Here is a 23580-nt window from a genome sequence, read left to right as displayed (position 1 = left end):
TTTGGAGTCCCAACTTCTTACCTAACATCCCTCCTTCGATTTTAACTTAAAAAACACCTAAAAGCCCTCCAAAAACACCATAAAATCCATAACAAACTCGAAGAGTCCAGATAAAAAAAAATGAGATACCTTACCTCGGAGATTAGAAATCAAATTCAGAGACAGAACGAAACAAAGAGTAATTTTTTGTCGGATCTGAAGAAACAATATATTTGCTATCGAAAAGGTATAATCTCTTACTTTTTTTTATTATCTAGGTTTTTTTAGCAATGTAATTTATTTGGGAAGTTAGTAGAGACCGGCTTTGACCGGGCGGGGTTGGTGCCTAACACCTTCCAACCCTGTAACATGATCCCCAAATTTAATTTTTTTTCGATTCTAGATTAGTTCTTTATCCATTTAGAGTCATTGATCGGTTCCTAGACCGTAATAATTAGGTGGCGACTCCCAAACCTCAAGGTCAAAAGCGGATCCGCGCACCCTGTGGATCGAGGGCGCTTTCAATATGATTGAAATCGTAGTTCAATAATTCATACGGGGTAATTGACAAACTTTTTGATGTAAAATTCTCGTTCATTATTAACACAATAAGAGTATTTAAGATACATTGATAAATAATTAGAAAATATACGGGAGACTATCATTAGGATATGTTCAAATACTCATATTTGCAAATGCATAAGAATACATGACCAGTACTTAAATAAACATCAATATTTATAAAAGTAGTGTCTAGAACTAAGATTAAATTAATAACTCAAACTTTTTCTTAATTACCTAAAGCGCCAATGCACAACCAACGAAATGTACATGTTTACCAATTTCTTTAAATTTCATTGCACAAATGCGTAAAGACTTTAAAAAGTGATTGTGTATCAATATGCCTCATGAGATCCTATTGAAAACCTCATCGTACCATACCAAACTTAAAAAGTTCTTTACTAATATTCAATGTGTTCTTAAGAAGTAAAAAAATATAATAATTATGTACAATAAAAAATTCAATTAAATTCAACAAAAATTTTATTTTTTAAGACTGTATTAAGTACAGTCTAAAAAAAAACTAATATTATCTCTATTAGCATGTCAAAGTACTTATTCCAAAATAATTCTATACAAATCTCGTAATCCTTTGAGTGAGAATCAATTCCATTACTACGATACAAATTTCAAAAATATAATATCAATGTAATCCTACCTTTAAAATAGAAATATTTTTAATTCCAAATGAAAAGTAACCATTTTTTAGATCAAATTTCTCTATGAGGAGAAAAATTAAATTGTTACACATTAGAACATGTGGCATAGATAGTAGTGGAGTAAAGCTCATAGAATTTAAACATGTATTCTACTTAGATGTTAAATTTAAGAAGAGTTGTTCAAATCTTTTCATGTTACACGCAACACACGTCGAAACAAATATTAAAAATATATTATCTTATTTTTAAAAATGTATAAAAAATATGAAACTTAGTATCATAAAAAGAGGATAACATATTATGTCAATGTATATTAGAACAATTTACAACACGATTGACTTAATATAGACTAATGAAAATTGAATATTTAATTTAATAAATAATACAAAATAACTTGAAATCTTAATAAACCATAGTTATTTCATGTATTTAGTAGTATCTACAATTAGTGTCATATTTATCTATACATGTTAAGAGAATTTAAACTTTACCATAGCTATACAGTGATTGTAATTTTCATTCATTGTTCAGATTTCAGAAAAAAAAAAAAATTCATGATATGTTTCATAAATATATGATTCATTTGTACATTTCATCATATGAACACTTGAGTACAATGTTTTTAATATAATATTAAAATGATCATTTTGACATTATATCAGAATGTATTGTATACAATGCTAGAAGATCCTTCTAATATAAGATCAGAATGTAATTTATACAATGACAGAAGGATCTTTATAACATTAAATTCATAAAAAATAAATTATATCAAAAGGATTTCCTATGTATAATTTATATTTGATCCTATATGTACACTTAAATATAATGTTAGAAGAATCTTTTTAACATTAAATTCATAAAAAAAAATTTGCTTACATCAAAAGGATCTATATAGACACCTTTTGTATAATAAAAATATCAACATTTCTAAAAAAAAATCTATTTGTACATTTTGTCCTGTGGACACTTGAATATAATTATTTTAATATAATGTCAGAATTATATTTGACATTATATCAGAATATATTGTATACAATGTCAGAATGATCATTTTGACATTATATCATAATGTATTGTTTATGTCAAAAAAATCTTTTAGCATGAGATCAGAATGTAATTTATACAATATCAAAATAAGTCTTTTGAGATTGAATTTTTCATTGTATTTAAGTGTCTATAGGATTAAATGTATAAATAAATCCTTCTTGACAAATGTTGATTGTTATAATAATGGGTCTATAGGATGAAAGCGTACATTGGAATCCTTTTGATAGAATAAATTTTTTTATGACTTGAATGTTAGAAAAACTCTTCTAACATTATGTAAAATACATTTCGATCTTATATTATAAAGAACCTTTTGACATTGAGTTTTTTTTATTATATTCAAATGTCCAAGGGATCAAATTATAAAAAAATCTTTTATGAAAAATGTTGAGTATTGCAATCATGAATCAATAGGTTGAAAGTATACAGTGGATGCTACTTATATGTTTCTAGGAATGTTAATGGATATAATTAAACCTAAAATCTTATGTGATAGCTTCATGTTTGGATCGACGTTTTTTATTATAATTACAAAATTCTTAGAATTTTTTTTAAATTTGTCTGAATAAAGGATTAATCATGGAATATGGTAATAATTTTTTCCTCTATCTCAAATTTTATTTCTTCGACATTCAAACAATAAAGATTTTAAGATTTATTTAAGAAAACTTTCTCAAACTAGCTGAATTGATTATTTTGATTAAAATTGATAAAATAAAATATAGGAGATGAGAATCCCATGATTTTCTTAGTTAAAATTAAAAAAAAAAATCTTAAAACGACAAGAACGAATTTAGTATGACCATCAACAAGTAAAAATGCAGGTTGAAATATTTATAAAAAACTTAAAACAAAAGAAGAAATTTAATTGAGCTATTAATCAATAAAAATAACTTAAATGTGTAAAAATATAAAATTAACCTTGAAACAAAATGAAAGTTAGTTGAACTATTAATCAATCACAATGTAGTTCAGAATCCCATGATTTTGTTGGTTTAAATATGTAAAAAAAATCCTAAAATAATATGAAGAAATTTAGTTGAGCCATCAACAAATAAAAATGCAGGTCAAAATATTAAAAAAATCTAAAGCATAATAAAGAATTTAATTGAGCAATTAATCAATAAAAAATAACTGTAAATATGTAAAACAAATTAAAATTAACCCTAAACAAAATAAAATTTAATTGAACTATTAATCAATCACAGTGTACTTTAATTTGTGTATAAAAAAAATAACCCTAAAATAAAAAAGAAGGAAGTTGAACTATTAGCCAAACAAATATAGTTTTAAATATGTTTAAAAAAAAAACCTAAGAGAGAAGATCAATTTAGAGAGTAAATAGAGCAAGAGAGTGAATTGACCAAGAAAGAAGATGATGTTGGGCACTTTAATTTGTTACCGGTGTTCAACTTTGGTATACCTGAAGATCCGTTTGCGCAAGAGAAGAAATGAGTATGTGATTTTAGATTTAGGAAGATGGAGAAGACGAAGAACATAATTTTGTTAAAAAAATTAAAAATACTCAAAGGATTAGATGAATTTTAATGTATTATTAAGGTTAGAATGGTAAATACATAAGTAAAATAAAAAAAGATATTTTTGGTACAAAAAAATATTCGATTTTACTATTTTTACCATTTTAGTGAAAAAATTATTTTCGAAAATGGTAAATTACCATTTTCGAAAATATTTGCTATAGTTTATCGTTTTGGTAAATAACTTTGAAAACTCTACCATTTTGATAAATTTTTCCTTAATCATGTGTCTCTTAATAACTAATTTTTTTTTTCTTCTTTTTTCCTATTTATTTTGTAAAATTTTCTCCTTTCATTTCAGCTATGTTATTTGAACCTTCTATTGCACCTTGTGAATTATTAATAAATTATTAATGGAAAATTTGTGTTTTCAAGATTGGTTCCAAAGTTCATCAATAATTATCTAGATTATGTTTGTAGTTTACAATGTTAAAACTTGCAACAAGGTTAGAATCTCTAGATAGTGGAACAGTGAAGTACATATATAGATAAGAGAACCAAAAGCATTTGTCTTCCATGGACAAGTCTACTTTTAGCGGAAATAAGTCTCATTTGAGTTCCTATAACGAATGATTCGAGCTACTTGTATATTAGATATATTTGTTGTATTAGATTAAATCTCACAATTTTGATTTTATGGTAGTCGCATATAGAGAGTCAACCAAGTAAACTCTCTATTTGAGTTTTCATAGATGTCGAATAAAACTTTCAGTGTGGGATTGAAATTATCTATTTGATCATACATCTCTAAGATACCCAATTTTTCATTCCTTGAGCACAACAAATTCTAGAAAACAAGTTCATGAACACCAACATCCTTCATAATGAAAATTTAAGGCATTTACTAACTAAATTTTTCTAAAAGAAAGCAAACCCCTAACCAACAACAATCAAACCCAGTCTGGAATGTTATAAACAACACTAGAAAAAAAAATTTACTTAAAATTCCATAAAAAAAAATGACTGTTATCAATAGTCATTTCTTTCGACTGTCTTTTAATAGTCGCTTATTGCAAATCTTTTCTTACTACCAAAATCTATCATAGATAAAAGATAACTCATTTTTAAACGATTGCTTTTGCAATTGAAGGAGCAGTCATTTTGCTTGAAAATGATTATGGGGGTAGTTGTTTGTGGCGCATTTTGACGTAGTGGTACATCTCATTTTTTTTTTGCAAGCTTCGATGATAAATAGAGGTCAAACCTTTTTTTTTAAAGAAATTTATTATTCTTAAGTTATCTAAAGAAAGGTTAATTGATATGGTTTGATAAACAATGAAAATCAATCCCAATCATTGTTAGAAGGACTATACAAGTTGAAAACCCAAAAGTATGTAATGAGCATAAAAAAGAACGTGTATTGAGGTAGTGAGAGTAGATATGGACACACTTGAATTAAAGAAATGACATAAATAAAATTAAATGAGGGGCCAAGATTCATCCATAAAAAAACCACATGTTTAAAATAAGGTTTGATGATGATGATAATAATAAAAGGTTCATTTCTTTATAAATTTATCAAGTTCAAAGTACTTGCTTTTGAAAAGGGATAATAGAAACCTTGAAAAAACATTAATTTTATGAAAACTAAAATAAAAATTACACAAAAACATAAAATATAAAAGATCCTAATATATGATTATTGCTCGTGTTACGATAGAATGCGAGCTTGAAAGCTAAAGTGTTTTCTCAATTGGGTCAAACTACCTTATAAAACCCATGCCCAAACTAGATCTCGTCTAGTTTTACATCCCCAAAGACTTTAGTATGAAACAAAACTAATTGAAACCTGAGTTTGGTGGAATAAAACCAATGATACTAATGATGTACATCTCATATATATTTTTTTTTCAAGCTTTGAGGTTAGACATTTTTTTTCAAAGAAATTTATCATTCCTAAGTTTTCTAAGGAAAATTGATATGATTTTATAAACAATGAAAATCATTCTCAATCATTGTTAGAAAGACTATACAAGTTGAAAACCCAAAAATATGCAATGAGCATAAAAAAGAACATGTATTGAGATAGTGAGAGTAGATATGGATATTCTTGATTTAAAGAAATGATATAACTTAAATAAAATTAAATGAGGGACCATGATTCATCCATCAAAATTCAGATGTTTATAATAAGATTTGATGATGATGATAATAATAAAGTTTCCTTTCTTCAAAATACTTTCTTTTGGAAAGGAATAATGCTCGTTTTTTTGTTAAGTTATAAGAAATAAAAGAAACATGAATTGAAGAAAGGACCCATGTTTAGCCCCAAAATTTGTGATTCCCAACTCAAAATCCATGAGCTTGCTCTACCAATTTGTGCAAATATGTATATAATATCCTTTTTCTTTTTTCTAATAAGGTAAATGAAAAATGTCGTAGATTGGAGATGAGCTACAGTGGACCAATACTAAGTATGTTGCATGTGTGTGTGTGTGTGTGTGTATAGGGTCAAGATCCGGTGATAGTAAAAACTCAGTCCATTCTAAAACTTCTAACCTCATCAAAAGTGGTTTAGAAGTTGAATCATTACTTTTGATGGGGTTAGAAGTTTCAGAATGAGCTAATATTGTGGCGCCCCGCCGAACACTAACACAATTCCCCATGTCAGATCTCGAGGTAGTAGGTGGCACCTCGAAATTTCGGCATGGTCTCCTCTGTTTATGTTAGCATTCCAAGGCGTTCAACCTGCACCTGATAGACGACATACAATCCTGCATATAAACAAACAAAATAGAATACTAGCGGAAGCCTATATACATCAAATAATATACGGTATATCAGAGTGCGGAAGAAGAAATTTACGGGATTATACAAAAATTTCTCACTCTAACAGGAGTCCTAACGCTCAATACAAATCTATAATACTCCTAGACAAATCGACCCACTAGGGGGTGTAGCCCCAATACTCACCAGGTAACGAACTCTGGTTGTCTATCTGACCGACCAGATGATCTTCACTCGTGCTCTATACCTGCCTCGCCAAGCTCTGAATCTGAGACTAAAAAATGGAGAAGGAAAGGGTGAGTAACAATGGTTACCCAGTAAGGAAGCAACAATTTCTGCCAATAACCTCTCCTAACATGAAAGAATAAACATACTGAATCATTTTAAAATAAATAAAATTTTACAAAAGAAACTACGATTAACTGGTACATATAGCCAGGGATGAGCAACTAAACATTTTAAAACTGACATTACATCAATCAGCATTACTCACTATAACATTCTCCTTTTATACAAATCTAATTGATCAAATAGAAACATTAAACATGCAATTCATTTTATATATCAAAATAAGCAACAGATACATAATACACAATGGTGGAGTATTGGAATTAGAGAGTTGGGATTCACGACTGGATCGCTCCCAGTCGGGACATGATGTTACAATTCTTCTCTGGCTTTAGTTCCTGATTTTGTGGCTGGTCGCTGTTTACCACGCTTGGTTGACCATTTATCCGGCTCAGGCTGGCCGTTTGACGTGACCGTAAGCAATGGGTCTCTTTTCGATGTGTCAGAACGTTCGACTACTATAGATTGTTAGTGATCACTGACCAATCATCTTCGTCTATGCCTATAGGGCGTACATGCGATTCCCAAATATACAAACCATTCGTATACGACCACCTTTACATTACAAGTTCACTGGTAAAGATAGAGAGGAATAAACCCGGATTCCAGTTGTGACTCCACTCTCATACGCGTCCCATACCACGTATGAGCTTGGTAGTCCCTACCGTACATCCCAGGATAGTACACCACTCCGGATGATATGACGCACTATCCCTTCAGGCATTCACAAACTCTTTAACAGCTCACAAAATAGCTACATATGTATATTATTTTCATTTGAAAATAAAAGAGAAATTAACAATACAAGGTTGATAATAGATATCCAGTTTCCTACCATGCAAGTGTGGCCACCCGGCCTAAAATAAATAACATAACAGAGCGCCTCGCGCTAACAGAAAGTAAATAAACATGCAACCAGTAACATTATTCCTGGATATCCGTTCACCAACCTGCATACAACACAACAACGTAAAATGCAGACATCACCCCTCGGATGTGACTCTGACATTTTACTGTTTCATACCCTTTGTCCCTTTTTTCGACTTTTACAGTTTTCAATCTCTTCATAAAATATCCATTTTCTGATATTCATCAACTCAATATGAGTTCATTGAATATTAAATCACATTTTTCAACTATAGAATTTATTTCTATCAATAATATTGAAAAAAAATACAAATTTCATATCAAAACGGGGTCCGAGCAGTGCACAAGACCCAATTTATGGCAATAACCCGTTAAAATACCCTACCAACGTATAATTTATTAAAAATACAATTAAACATATCAAACATGCAATTTCTGGCGTGAATTTTTGAAATAACAAAATAATTCTATATTTTAAAAATACATCCAAATTTTTCGACAAAATCCTAAATGCAATTTTCACAATCTAGATTACTAATAGAAATTGAGAGTTCCTTACTATCTCTAGGCGAAAGGATCAAAGCGTGTGCACGAAAATCGAGGCGATCAGCGCGGAAATCGAGACGGACCGAACTTCGAAGCGGCTGATTTTTGAAATCGACCTGGTGGTTTTGAAGAACTCGACGTGCTCGTCTCTTCTCCCTTCTACGGCGAAAGGTAATTTGACCCCGAAATCGATGAAAACCGAGGTCGAAGTGACGAAAATCTCCGTATAAAAATACGGCTGATTTTTTACTATACGGGATGAAAAAGACGAGAAAACGGAAGGAATTTGGTTGAGTTACGTAGAGAATGAGGCTGCGGACGTTTCTCCCTTCTACGTCGGAAGACGGTTTGACCCCGAAACGAACGAAATCCGAGGTCAAAGTTTTGAAATTTCCGTATCCAAATACGGCTGATTTTTGACGATATCGGGTAAAATAGAAAGTGAAACGAAGAAAGGTAGGGTGGGTTTTGTAGAGAACGTAGCTGCGGACCTTTTTCTCTTCTGCGACGATCGTTGAAAGTGGACCGTTTGCGAGAGATCTGAGGTGGAAGATCGGAGAGAAAAAAAACAAATTTTCGTTTTATATGTCTCGGCCATATGACGCGTTGGGGAAGATGAGTTATATAAAAAAAATTAAATTTTTTTTTTTTTTTTTTATAAAAGTTAGGACGAAATCGGTATTTCGCCTATTGTTTTGATCGACGATAACTTGGTCATTCGGTCTCCAAAACTGACAAACGAATATACTATTTCGCCTAATTTTTCGTTCCGGATCTAATGGTATAGTCAATTTCTACAAATTATGTCTCCATCAAAAATTTACATTTTTAGCCTGACGTGACCCCTAAACTTGATGTCATTTTCGTTTTTGGCGATAATTCGACTTCCTGATCTCCAAAAATGACAAATAAATAGTCTATGTTGAATAATTTTTCGTTATGAACCCAATGGTATGATCGAATTTTAAAAATTATTCCTCTAACAAAAAGTCACTGTTTTAGCCTGGTCCGACCCGGTAATCGAGGATTTTGTAACTTTTATATTCGGACTCGCATTTGAGCGTGCTTACAGGCTAAACTATGTTTTTCGATCATTTTGAATCTAATGATGAGGTCAGATTCCATTAAAAATGATCAGAAACATCCTAAAATTTTACCCCTAAGTCCCACTTTCAATATTTTTCTCAAAATTTCACTATTTATTTTTCCTCGAGATACAAATCAGAAATTCGGGGTTTTACAAATATTTTGTGATGATGATCCATTATCATAGATATCATCCTCACAAAAGCCAGTCAATTGCAAAACTTCTAACCCATATGAGACAAACGTTTGTAATTTTTTGATGCTTTTATTCATACAAACTTTTGATGTTCTCTTAATTAGATGAGCCCATCACATAATATTCAACTTCTCTCTTATTAGAATGTTAATTTAGGCTGATTTACTAAAATAAGTGTTGAAAATTGTGAAATATCTATTTCAATGCATTACTCATTTTTATTCTGAAAATTACAAATTTCAAAATTATAACATTTTATTTAAAGTGGGTAAAATTTATTATAAAAAGGAAAATTTTTTAATCATTTATTGAAATTAAAGCGGAGAAAAAATTTCCTCACTTTTACTAAAATGTTTTAACTCCAAATATGTTTTATATATATATATATATGGGTCCCGTTCGCCACCCTTAGTTTTACCACACACTTTAACAAACGCGTTTTGTCTTACATGGGTTAGAAGTTTCGGAATGAGCTGATTTTTGGTGAGGATGATCTCTATGGTGAGGAGATCATCCTCACCAAAAATCAGCTCATTCCAAAACTTCTAACCCCATCAAAATTGATTTACAAAAAATGGACGGTCCACGATTTTTCAACGTGTAAACATGGGGCTAAACATTTCGGAATGGGCTGATTTTTGGGGAGGATGATCTTCTAATCATAGAGATCATCCTCACCAAAAATCAGCTCATTCCAAAACTTATAACCCATGTAGGACAAAAAACGTTTGTTAAAGTGTGTGGTAAAACTTAGGGTGCTGAACATTTCCCTATATATATATATATATTAAATTTAATAAAAAATTGAAATTATTAAATAAGTAATCAATATAATTAAAAAAGTTGGTAATAATTGGAAGCCCGAAGATGAACGTATATTTAGGTTTCATTTCCAAAACGTATTTCAAGATGAATGTCATCAAACATTTTGTATTCATAAATATAGCAAATCGGTGCCTCAAATTACGTGTCCATTTATGCGCGCTTTATATAGCTTCCCAACTCAGTCTCCATTTTTTTGGTACGGTACGGAAATGGAAATCTTCGCGTCTCGATTTCTTCCGGTGTTCTCTGAGGAATAAATTTAAGAGATTCCAATCGCTGAAATCTGATAAATTTAACAATTGAGGAATCTGAGAATGAACTCCAAGCCTCCGGGTCTCACGTGCAAGATCGTTCTTCTTGGCGACGGTAAAAATTCAAACCCTAATCAATCTTCTTCAACTCGCTTTAGCATTTTTTTTTTTCTCTGTTAATTGTTGTTTTTCCTTGTGAGATCTTCTGTATAGTTAATACTGTGATCTTGATCGGTAGGTTTACTTTTAGTCTCCTTAGTTTTGTCTGTTATCTTCCAAATTATTGTTTCATTTTTAATGCACGATCATTATTGGATTGAGAAATTCAGAGATGGAATTCAGATTTGAATGAAATTCATTAAAGTAGAATTAGGCCATTTTTATGGTTACTTGGGGTGCTAATTGATAACTAGATATTAGAAACTTTGAATAATTTTTTAACAGTTAATTTTTTCCCGGAAATTCAACTTCATTAAGTATAATTGTATATCTATAAGTGCGTTATTTTCGAATTCAATGGGACAAATCAATGTATATTTGAAAATATAGAATAAATAAAGGAAAAATTACTTAAAGGACCTGGGCTGAGGGATTTATTTCCAAATAGTTTGTAATTTTTGTGCGGTAGCTTGATAGGACATTTAGTAAACTCTTTATTTTTTAATGGTCCCTCATTATTGGCGAACTCATTGCTTTTTTATTTATTGTCGAGTTCATCACTTTTTATTTTTTGTCGAACTCAACACTTTTTATTTACTGTTGAGTTCACCACTTTTTAAACATTGATAAAACCCACCCATTTTCAATTTTCAAGTTTTCTTGACTAAAATATATGGAAAAATCGACTAAAAACTTGAGATAACGAATTGTTTAGATGATTTCAACCCAAAAGAACCATTCTTGATCAATTTTCATCGAAAAACTAAGAAAAAGTGAAGAAATCCTAGTTTTTTACATACATCTTAACAATGTTTGAAAAAACCCTTGAAAATGGTTTCTTCTTCTTTCTTAAATCCTTTTCGACGGAATGGAGTTTCTTAAAATTGATTGAGTTGTCAAAAATCCAATTTTTTTGGATAAAAACGATGAGTTCGAAAGAGTAGGGGATTCAATCGTGAGAAATGTGGGAGATGAGGTACAGGGACTGTTAAGGAAATAAAAGTTTACTAAATGGACTATTAAGAGACCGCCCAAAGCTTAGGGACTATTTAGAAAAAAGTCCCTTCGCCAGGGTCTTTTAAATAATTTTCCCTAAAATAAAATTGGTTTTTCCAATGAAGTGGCACCATTTCTTTCCCTAACGCATAGTATTTCTTATTACCATCTTATCAAGTTTTCTTCCATATGTATAGTACATAATACATAATGTGGTTTGTAGAAAAGTTAAATAAACAATAATAATGCAAAATTAGATAAACTTTTTGAACATCAAAGTTTAATGATCAAACCAATTCTTCTCTTCGTTTGGGTATGGCATGCACAAGATTTTATGGAAGTACAAATTGTGGGTCATCTTTATGTGGTCTTGTTTCTTCTATTCCATCTTTTTACATTTTTGTTTAAAGATTAGTAGCATTTTTTATTTATTTATTTATTTTTTTATGAAGTTTTAAATATGAGCTCTCCGCATGCTATAGGGTTTTCTCTAACCTAGCAAGTGGTTTTATTAGGTTTTGATCTTATAGGGTTCATTATCTTTCACATATTGTATTATCTCCTTTATCGTTTTTAATTTATTTTTATTATAGTTTGGTTGTTTTGAGATTTTATTTTGTTTATATGCAGGTAGAGTTGGGAAAACATCTCTTGTGTTGCGGTATGTAAATAGTGTCTTCTCTGAAAAACAAGAAGCGACTGTGCAAGCTTCCTATCTAACAAAGCGCCTAGTTATTGAAGGTGTGCCCATTACTCTAGCTATTTGGGTGGGTTTTCTTATCTTTCACTCTCTCCTTGTTTTGAGTTGTATCAAGTGAATGCTTTATTTATCTATTGTAATATTAATATTAATAATAATATTATTATTTATTCATATATTTATTTATTTTTGGGTAGTTTGAGAACATAAGGTTCATCTGTTGGTCATTTCTCTATGTTGTTAATAGAGGGATCCCTCTCTTAGGAAATTACCTTAGGTTAATTTTGGATATAGAATTCTAGACATTGAAAATAAGTGAACTCTCCAGCTCTTGTATGACAAAGCTTAGAAAATCAACAAATAATAGAATGTCATGTATTTGTATGTGCACCATAATTGATATCTCCATTAGCTGAAATCGGTTTGGTTTTAGTGGTGTAACGCATCTTTCATAGTTACCAATCCATATGATATCATCCATAACATAACAATATCTTCACAAGTTTCTCTTGTGTAAAAGGAGTAATTTGAAGTACGACTAATGTAATTGGGTTTTAAGATCTTTAAAATTAGGTTTTTGCCTAAACATCTTCATAAATAAGAGAAGAAGTTGTACAAAAACATAACTACAAGACTTTGGGTTATCTCCATACTAAGTGACTGTACTTTTGTTGTCCAATTAAAAGTAGAAGTTGAGAAAAAGTGTTGCTTCCTACTCAAGAAATTATTGGAAAGATTTAGTTGAAAGTTTCATTGGATCCTCACTCTAACTAGTATGATACACAATCTCATATTGCCCTAATGTTTTTAAAAGTGTATGGGACTTGTGTCTTGAGGCTTCTGGTGAGCTTCCCCAAAGGCCTAAAAGCTTGTGAGCCATATGGCCCATCACCTTAGATTTTAAAAAGCATTTGGATATCATGCCTTTTTAACATTTGTTGGTATTTCATGTTAGAGAATTATAGTTCACGTGTATGTGCTGTAGGTGACACAATTTTAGGTTACCATACGTTGAAAAATTCCATTAATTCATCTCTTTTTGTTTTTATTTCTAACTCTCAGTTAAATATTTAAAGGTTTTCTAGATTTAATAAAATCAACAAAAACATCTCTTTTTCTTGTGCAAAGATCAAATTTTTATAATTTTTTTAAGTTTATCATTCTTATTTAGTTTTCTAGTGTTTCATTCTTTGTTTTTTTTTCTTTTTATATATATATATATAGGAAAAGAAAAGAGTTTATTGATAAAGAAAAAGGGATGTGGCCAAGATTGCCGCCCTGATACAAATGAACCTAAAATAAAGAAGAAAAAAACAATGAGAGAAAAGAAATGATTACAAACAATACCTCACAACTCACATATTGACCATTAGAAAGTCCATAGAGTACCTATTGTTAATTGTGTAGTATCTCATTATAATTTGGTGTGCTTGATTTTAACACATTTTCGAGTAGTTGAGTTTTAGTGGTATTGTCAGGAATTTTTTTTTCCCATGGACTTTCTCATAAAATAAGGTTGAATGTTGTTTCCTTTTGCTATCATGCAAAGTTAGTATTTTTTTTGACATGTTGGAACAATTATAAATGTTTCATTCTCTCTTTCTAGTAAAATGAACCAAGGTATTAAATCTCAGTGTCGATCAGCCTAGAAAAAGGAAATATTATGGTGTGTGTGGAAATTAATACAATTTTGATGGATATGATGGAAATTTTGAGAATTCTTTATTGAAATTGTGGGAAATAAAAACAAACAATTAAACACACTCATCAGTCATGAAAATACGATAAAAAATCCTATGAAGTGTGTAAATGAAGATCATCAACGTTCAACAATGCACAAGTATTTGAGAAACTAGAATAAAAAACAACAATATTCTACATGGAAATGAGAATATTGTTGTCATGTTAACTACTTATACCTTAATATATAAAACACTTGCTTCATGGACAAAATATTAGGTGCGATATTCACCTCAATTTTATGCCGTGGAGGGCAGTTTCATGGATTTTCCCCCCCTTTTTTGTTTTATTTTGTTGTTACATCATTAGGAATAAAAAATGGAATCAAACTAGTTTTTGATTCTATTAAAATGAGGCTTGGATGAGGATGATGATGATGATGAAGCTGATGAATTCAATCAATACTTTGATTGGTTGTTTATTTAACCAATACTCTTAACATTGTCACAAATATATCGATGTTGGAGAATATTTTATGCCAGTTGAAATGGCATAGCGTGTAGTTCAAACTTCCAAATATTTTGTAACTATGATATAATCTTTGCATTATATTATATTAAATTAAATTAAATTCTTAAAAAAGGTTGTTTCTGTTTAGGTTCAATTATCCATAATGTTGAAGAGGTTGGTGAAGATTTGACCCATAGAATCACTGTTGGGTAAGTAAAGTGGATGAGTCCTTTTGTAGTATTATGTGTGACCCACATCCACCAGCAGTTAAAAGGTAAAAACTTTACCAAATGTCATTAAAATACTTGTGCTTTGTGGAGTTAAAGTCAAGAAATAATATGTTCATAGATTCAGCTTAATATAGATGAGGAAGTTTAGATGGATGAGTAGTAAGACCAGCAAAGACAAAAGAAGAAATGAATACATTCATGAGAATTTAGGAATAATCCCCATATGCAATAAAATGAAGGAAAGTTGATCAAGATGGTTTGGGTTGTATGATACCTGTGTGATTTGTTGCAAGTTGAAGTGATGCAGGATGATGAGAGTAGACAAGAAAAATTAAAATAAATTTTTTTTTCGCAATTATGACAATTTCAATGGGATAAATGAAAAGGGTTAAAGAATGGTTAAAGGTTAAGAGAAAGGATAAAGGGTTGAGATTTGGAAAAGAGATTACTGAAATAAGGGTTAAAGAAAATAGGGAAAGGATTAAAGGTTGAGTTTTGTAGGTTTCAAGAATCAAGAATTAAGAAAGGGGTTTCAAGAATCAAGAATCAAGAAATAAGAAGTAAGAAAATCAAGATCAAGTAACTAAAAGAAAATCAAGAAAAACAAAAGAATAAAAAAGAAAAATAAAACTTAGAAGAAAAGAATATTTTATTGGACTCACTCCAAAATGGTCTCACACCACACTCATTGTTGGGAAGATCAAAGTCAAGCTTTCTTTTTATTCATCAAATTCCTTTCATTCATTAATAAAAAAAATCCTAATACAATCTATATAAAGAAAATAAATCAAGAATCCCAGTCAAACTAAAGTACCAAATAAATAAACCTAATTTTCGTAACTTTATCTCTCCTAATTTTCAAATCTTAATAAATTTAAATAAAAGATAAGCTAAAGTTACCAAATTGCTCCTAAATGTTATACTAAGATCATAGGCCAATAAAACATCAAAATAAGCCCAAAAACATGCAAATAAAGTCCTAAAATAGAAATTTAAATAAAAACTAAAATTTCCTCTTTAAGATTTGATGTCCCTATCAATTCTCCTCGACTGAGAAGATTTTGTCACTGGCGAAATAAAATTGTAGTAATTCTCATTATCAGTGCGTTCCGCATTACAAAGGCTCTAAAGCAAGAGGTGAATTGTGAACAAGGATTCATGTTAGTGATCTAATGTTTTGGCTAAAGGTATAGAAGATAATGATGATATTAAAATCAGGTTGATGATATATATGTGCTATATTGATCAAGCCATATGTTTTTCTCCCGATATTACTAGCCGCCTTGCTTTTCAACAGAATATAATACAATTGAATTTCATGAGATGATCAAGTTTTCAAATTAAGTTCATTTCATTCCGTGATCTCAGAGACTTGGGCTTGTCCTGTAATAGGATGCTCTGATTACGCAGCCAAGATTCTTATTTCTTATGACTGCTTTCTAATTTTGGCATGATTTAATGCTTGTGTTGTCGATGTAGTAAGCTATAACTTTGAGTGATTTGCTATTTGCTGGCAGGATACGGCAGGACAGGAGCGATTTCATGCTTTGGGCCCAATATACTATCGTGATGCAGATGGTCTGTATTTGATTTTGAGTAATGTGATTTGTTCTTCATTAGCATGGATGAGTTTGCTAATATGTTCAGAGCTTTTGAATTTATTTCTTAAAGATTATGTTTAAATTAGTGTTCACTGTTGTCTTGTAATTGGTGGTTGCAGCGGCCCTTTTGGTATATGATATTATGGACAATGATAGCTTCATTCGGGTGAGAAATTGGGTGAAAGAACTCCAACAAATGGCTTCCAAGAACATTATCATGGCAATTGCTGCAAATAAAAGTGATTTGGTGAGATCAAAGAAATTTGATCTCCAAGAGTCTGAAAGGTATGTGTCCTTCAATTGCCTTGCTTAATGGATTTGTTTGAACTTTGGTTCTGTTCAATTCATATTGTAAGACATAGTAGCTAATTGCTAGATATGAAAACATGGTGTTGAATCAACTTTGTACCCAAAGGATCTTCACACAACAAGTGCATGGAGTGTGTTTAGGGATTCTAGGATTCAACGATATTTTCTCAAGTGTGCATTCACATGTGTTGGATTTTATGGAGTTGAAGCCTTGAAGTTTAATAAGAAATGGTAGAGTTCACCTCAAGTTGAGGAGAGAAACTAATTCTCAATCTTGAGTTTCATTGCGAGTACTTATTACTGCAATCACAAAACTTTAGCGTGTGTTCCATGACTAGCATGACTATGTATAAGAATTCAATTAGTGCATGAACCTTTTTATTTTAATTTCTAATTTTTGATAAGTATAAACACTTATCCTTGTAAATTTAGTTTAGGTTGGGTTGGGATGGGATGGGACAGTTTGACTAAGAAACAAATGCCTCATTTCTTATCAAGTAAAGAGTTCATTCTTATAGAGGGACAAAGGCCAAGTCTTGAGCATTGTTGCAGAGCCCAATGCATTTACAAATCTAGCTGCTAAGGAAAAGTTCTTGGAGTAGCACAGTCAAATGCATGATATGCTGATTTATCTGTTCAGGTGTTACCTCTTCCTGGATTGTGCTGTTCATTCTATGCTAATTTAGTGGATGAAGTACCCTAATGACCTCATTGGCTCTGGTGCAGTATGTTAGACATTCTAGCTGCAGACTCTCCCCACCCTCCCCCAACAATTGAAATCTAGCCCATGGGATAAGTATAATTTTATTCCAAAAAAAAGGAGGTCGAGGTGCCCCCCCTCCTCAAAGTACAAAGAACTAAATAAGATAGAAAAAATAGAAAAGAAAGCAAATACAATAGAGCTAAGAACTAAAAGAACAAAGAAAATTCTACCCGGAAACAAAAGCCTCAAAGAACACCTGTTCAAAGTCTTTGTTCATTTTGTTCCAATAACAAAGCAAGCTCAGTATCTCCAAAATCACATCATAGGCTGATTTCTCTTCCCCCTGAAAGCATTTTCTATTTTCTCCTTCCAAAATCCCCAGCATATCACAAATTGGAGGATAGACCAAAAACATAGTTTCCTTTTAGAAAACACATTGAAACTCCACCCTGGAAATAAGGTCAAAACAAATTGTGGAAAAATCCATCAGATATGGAAGAAGTAAAGAATGCAATTTTGTTAATTTTTCTATGAGGTTGGAGAATGCAATTTTTGGCTGTTGGTATATTTAGATCGATGCAACTACTATTGTTCGACTCATATCATTTGGCAAAATAATGATGAAGTCTAAATTATACAACTAATTGTCAGCGTAGTTAAAGCCTTGCTTAGCTAGGACTCCTAGCTCATGGTCTAGGTAGGTACTACTGCCCTAGTACAAAAGCAGTCACCCAGGACATTTAAGTGCTAGGCTCTTGCTTTTGCCTAGTCTAGAATGCAAATTCAATTTGTTTCTCTTTGCACATTTAAAGATTGGAAATACATTCTTATAATTATTGTTGTTTCTGTTTCTCTATGTTTTAGTAGCATTACTGTTCACGTGATGACCATATGCTACATTGATGATTTGAATATCTCTCTCTCTCTCTCTCTCACACACACACACACACACACACGTTTGATTTATTATCATTTTCAAATTGTTTTCTTTCTTTAATTTTTGTAAAAAAAAAAGGGGGGAATTGATTTTCCAATGGATGTTTGACCTTTTCCTTGGAAATTGTCATTGTGCACTTTGGGATGAAATGGGAGGTCAATGATAAAATTTCTCTAAGAATTCACTAGAAAAGCCAATTTGTATAATAGCTAAATGGATCATCTCTTAGGCTTTGCTTCACTAGAGAGACCTTTGTCGCCTAACCTTGCCTAACGCCTTTGACTACATTGTTAGATGTCTTTGGCAATGTTCATAGAAACTATAGATCGGTCCAGCATTGAGTTTATAATGAATTAACTAAAGAATAATGCTGAAGTGACCTCAGGCTAAAACCTCATATCACATTTCTTGATGTGAAAGTGTATGGGAACCGTAGATGCTTTTCATTGAGATACGAATGAAAAAGCACCTATGGTTCCCATCCACTTTCACTTCAAGAAGTGCGATATGAGGTTCCAGCTTGAGGTCACTCCAGCACGACTCTTAACTAAAATGTTATTCAACGCAGCTATGCAACTTCTATTGGAGCAAAGCTTTTTGTGACGTCCGCTAAATTGGGTACTGGGATCGATGAAGTTTTCCTTGATATTGCAACCCGTAAGTCATAGCTACCATAAGTACTTATGTTTAACATTATTTTTTTTCCTAGTATTGGCTAACAATGTTGTGAGAATCAAATTTTGATAGTAATTTTTTTAATTAATATGGTTGTGAAAATGTAAGTAGTAAAATTCAAATCATTGGGTCATAAGATTCATACAGTTCCTTTATGAGTTAAAATAAATGAAATCGCTGCATTTTTTACTGACGCACATGATCACAAGCATTCACGTTAAACACTTCTGGCTATATTTTGACTAAACCTAGAATTAGAGCAAGGATCTATTTCTTCTGTTCAACTAAGAAAACCTTGTGGGATTTAGTCTCGTGTTGGCATACTGAAATTGTGCAAGTTGACGGTTATAAAAGAGCATTAGGAAGATTAAAAGATCGTGGATTGACATAGTGAGGGTGGATATGCACTCACTAGAATCAACAGAAGACATGGCTTTGGACAATTGAATGGTGGAAACATGATTTATTCAGACTTCAGCCAACCCCAAATTTTTGGGATAAAGATTTGATGACTTTTGACTACAAAATACAGGCTCCAATTCATTTTTATTTATGTAACGTCTTTGTCTGCTTTCGTACATGTGCCAAGCTCTTACATACGTAGTTAACTACTGGTACTGATGTTAATAGTTCTCTCTTACAGGAGCTCTCCAAAAAAAGGTTAGTTTTGAAGGCTCCTCTCCAGCTCCACCAATGAAAGGCGTGCTCATTGTAGATGATGGCCCTGAGATGGAACCACAAATGAAATGCTGCTCATAACATTGGCACCATAGGAGACTAGTAGATTACTGTTAGAAAGCTCATGAAGGTACAAGTAGTGCCCAAGTTCTCAACCTCGTTCTCACTATATTTATATAGAAGTGATAATGCAAAAATATACCCTAAAACGTAATATGAGCCATCTTCTTCATACTCTATTCAAGTCATTCACACAAGAAACATGGAACTTGTGCAGGGGGTTCTGGGATGGGTCCTAGAAAATCTGTCCCAAGTGTCCAACTTATCAGATTATCTTTTTCCATATTCATATTAACCTTATATAGAAATGGTTTCAATATATTATTTTGGAACCATCTCTTTGCTTCACACATGTTAATCTTAAGTTCGAATCGTTCCAATGGATTATTTTCAACCATTTGCTCTCTTTTATTCATATATTTTAAAGCCTTCTCAGGTTTTCTGATTTTAGGAGAATTTGAAACGCTAAAACGACCACCACCACTAACATTGATATGCTGTCATTTTCTGCAGATGGGAAGACAATTAAAAGTTATAAGTCAGCATTTGCCATTTAACGTATACAATATCATTTGATACGGAAGGAAAGCTAGTCTCTTGTACCAACCAGTTCAACCTTCCAAGGAATTTCAACCACTACAATCAGTAAGTTCAATACTCTTGTCAGCATATGTGAAAATTCATTTTTAGCTCAAAAATGCAATTATTAAATATTTGCAGATTTAAAAAAAAAAAAAAAAAACTGATTTCATTTGGCACTGTGATATGTATGTAAATGTTGTACCCATTCAAGTGTAAGGGATGATCATTTCATGGATCCATTTTGGGGGCATGTGCAAGTTTATTGGACTAAGGAACTCTGCTTATTGGAGTTTTTATTTATCAATGAAAAGATTTGAATGCGTACACTCCGCCCAAAGTAATGGCTCTCCACAGAACCAAGCTTAGTGTCCAAAGTGAAGAAGAAGATGGTCTTGTGGTGGTGATGCTTTTAAAATAAATCATGGCACCTAAGAAGTTACATTGATAATGTTTTCTTGATGAAATTATCTCTTTCAATGCAATAACCGAAGCCGTTCTATTTACACCTGCCGGTAATGCTCAATGCACCCACATACCTTTATGTCCTATCCATTATCCAAGATGTGTTTTTTGGTGGGTACAAATGGCCTATCCCATGTAATAATTGCATAAATTTATAATCAAGAAGCTTTGATATCAAATGTAAAATTTAATCTATCATAAGTCTTATGGATCTTGAATTCAGGCCATTATTAATGTTTAAATTTTCTAAACATACTTTGTAGTCGTCACTACTATTGAACTAATGCATTGCACGAATACATCTGGTGAAACTTTCCTCTAATTACCAATTCTTCAACTTATCTCTTGGTGGACCAGCTTTCCTCTAATTACCAATTCTTCCCTTCTTATAGATGAGATGTGTGTGTTGTGTGGGTGGGGGGGAGAGTGGGGAACTCTACTTATCCACTCGTTTATGGATGATGATAGGGTGTCTATTACAAAAGTATGTAGCCCCATCACTTATTATAGAGAAAATATTTTTTAAAACAATTTTATAATTATTTTTTCTACATGGAATCTCCTTGATCCATTTGAAAACATAATCTACACTTGCTAAAATACAAAGATACACAAAAGATGGGGTGAATGGTCCCATGAAATTAATATCTCAATAAGAATCAGATTTAATATCATCATATCTGTACGGTCAGAAGTTTTATAGAATACAGGAGTGTTATTAGTACAATAAAAATCACACTGCAAAATTTTAAAAACAGTTTTTTTGGCAGAAAAATTATCACCAAATATGTGAATGATAAAAGGAAATAACACTTAATTGTTCATTATCTAATACTCATTTCCTAATTATTTGATCTAAACAATATTTAAATAAATAAGGATCATCTATAAAGAATTTTCTTACCTCGGTGATGAATTTTTTCTTATCTTGTTGTTTTTAATAGGAAGGAATTTGACCTTAACAAGATAATTTGCAATATGTGCATAACAAGATGATTGAGTAACATGAAAAAGTTGTTCATTGAGGAATGCTTCTTTGATGGGCACATTTTTCATGGAATCTGAAATGCAGGAAGGGATAGATGGTCAGCCACTACGTCATCTACTCCTTTTTTATCTTTAATTTTCGAATCAAATTTTTAGAGGAAAAGGATCCAATGAATAAGTCGTGATTTAGCATCTTTCTTGAAAAAATGACATTTAAGTGATAAGTGTAAATTAATATCTAAGATCCTATGAGGTTAGATCTTAATTTTTGGAAGAAAAGAAATTATAATCAATAAATTTTCTTTTTCTATAATTGAATAATTAAATTGGGTACCATTCAATGTCTTATTCACATAGTAAATAACATAAGGTTTCTAGTCATTTATATGTCCTAATACCGCTCCCACAATGAAAGCGCCTCAACATTTTTTTACTAAATATTAAAAAATATCTAATGAATAATAATTGGGGTATTTTTAAGGAATGAGGAGTCGCCACCTAGTTTAAGTCTAGGGACCAATATAAATCCAAAATGAATCTAAATCAATCCACGGGTAAGAGAAATGGGTAAGGGGTCGACTTATGGGTTTCAAAAGGTGTTAGACACCGAATCCGTCCTATCAAGGTGATCAGTCTCTACTACGATCCAAGAAAATTTTAAGGTCACCAAGTAAAGACTAAAGTCCCACTAAAATCCAATCATCATTATTTCATATTAAGTCGGCAAATCGAATCATATGACTATGGTTTTCCAAATCATAATTATCCCTCTAAATCATTTTAAGGAATTTGGGAAAAACTGTGATTTCCAATTAATTTCTCAAGGGTCATGTGACACATATCAATAAATTGATTGATGAATTAATTTCAATGCATATAAAATTGATGGGTCATCTCAATGATAATTTTTATGTGTCACGTGCACAAAATCAGTGAGTTGACTCGCATGCCAATTTTAAGGGATCAAAATTTTCTTTTAAGGTGTCATGGACACAAAAATCAGTGAGTTGATGTGCCATATGCACAAAATTAGCAAGTCGACTCACGCATCAATTTTAAGAGATCGAATTTTTCTTTTAAGGTGTCATGGGCACAAAAATCAGGGAGTTAACTTGATGGATATCTCTTCTAAAAAAATTCAATTCTCACTCTATGCATATAGAATTGGTAAGTCGACTTACCTCTTGAAGATACAAAAATACTTTATAAAATGAAAATCACCCCTACACAATGAGTTGACCCACTCATTTATGTATGCATGATCCACTCACCCTATACCAAATTGAACCAAAATCTCCTCTCAAAAGTAAACTAATTCAACCCAAATCAATTATCGAAGTTTGAAACTTTCTTCCTTCCTTTCAAATAAAACTTTGACCTTTGAAGAAAAATCGATTTTGAAAAATAGTGGTAAAAGTAATCGTTTGAATCTGGAAAATAGAATTTTAGGATAGGTGGCCTACAACAATTTGGGTCTTTCGGGGTTGAAAATCATGTTAAAAGAAAATTGATCCCTCCCAAAGCACCAAAAAAAAAAAAACTAAACTAGCTTAAAGACCGTCCAATTTTTGTAAATCAATTTTGATGGGGTTACAAGTTTTGGAATGGGATGATTTTTTGCCAGGATGATCCCCTCATCACAGAGATCATCCTCACAAAAAATCAGCCCATTTCAAAC

The 23580-nt window shown here is 31.5% G+C and overlaps 1 protein-coding gene across 1 annotated transcript; it reads left to right on the top strand.

Moving 5' to 3' along the window:
- The first annotated feature begins 10544 nt into the window (after positions 1-10544).
- Positions 10545-21108, top strand: LOC147386465 (uncharacterized). The gene is made up of 7 exons (XM_086422913.1): positions 10545-10748; positions 12419-12555; positions 16426-16486; positions 16629-16794; positions 19027-19115; positions 19777-19941; positions 20385-21108. The coding sequence occupies exons 1-6, from the start codon at positions 10697-10699 to the stop codon at positions 19890-19892; spliced, it is 621 nt and encodes a 206-aa protein (XP_086279039.1). The 5' UTR covers positions 10545-10696; the 3' UTR covers positions 19893-19941; positions 20385-21108.
- Positions 21109-23580: the final 2472 nt, after the last annotated feature.

Source organism: Akebia trifoliata, chromosome 14, assembly GCF_017979445.1.
Source record: "Akebia trifoliata isolate Shusen 1 chromosome 14, ASM1797944v1, whole genome shotgun sequence".
In the NCBI taxonomy this organism is placed as follows: Eukaryota; Viridiplantae; Streptophyta; class Magnoliopsida; order Ranunculales; family Lardizabalaceae; genus Akebia; species Akebia trifoliata.
This window is presented reverse-complemented; position numbering and strand designations above follow the sequence as displayed.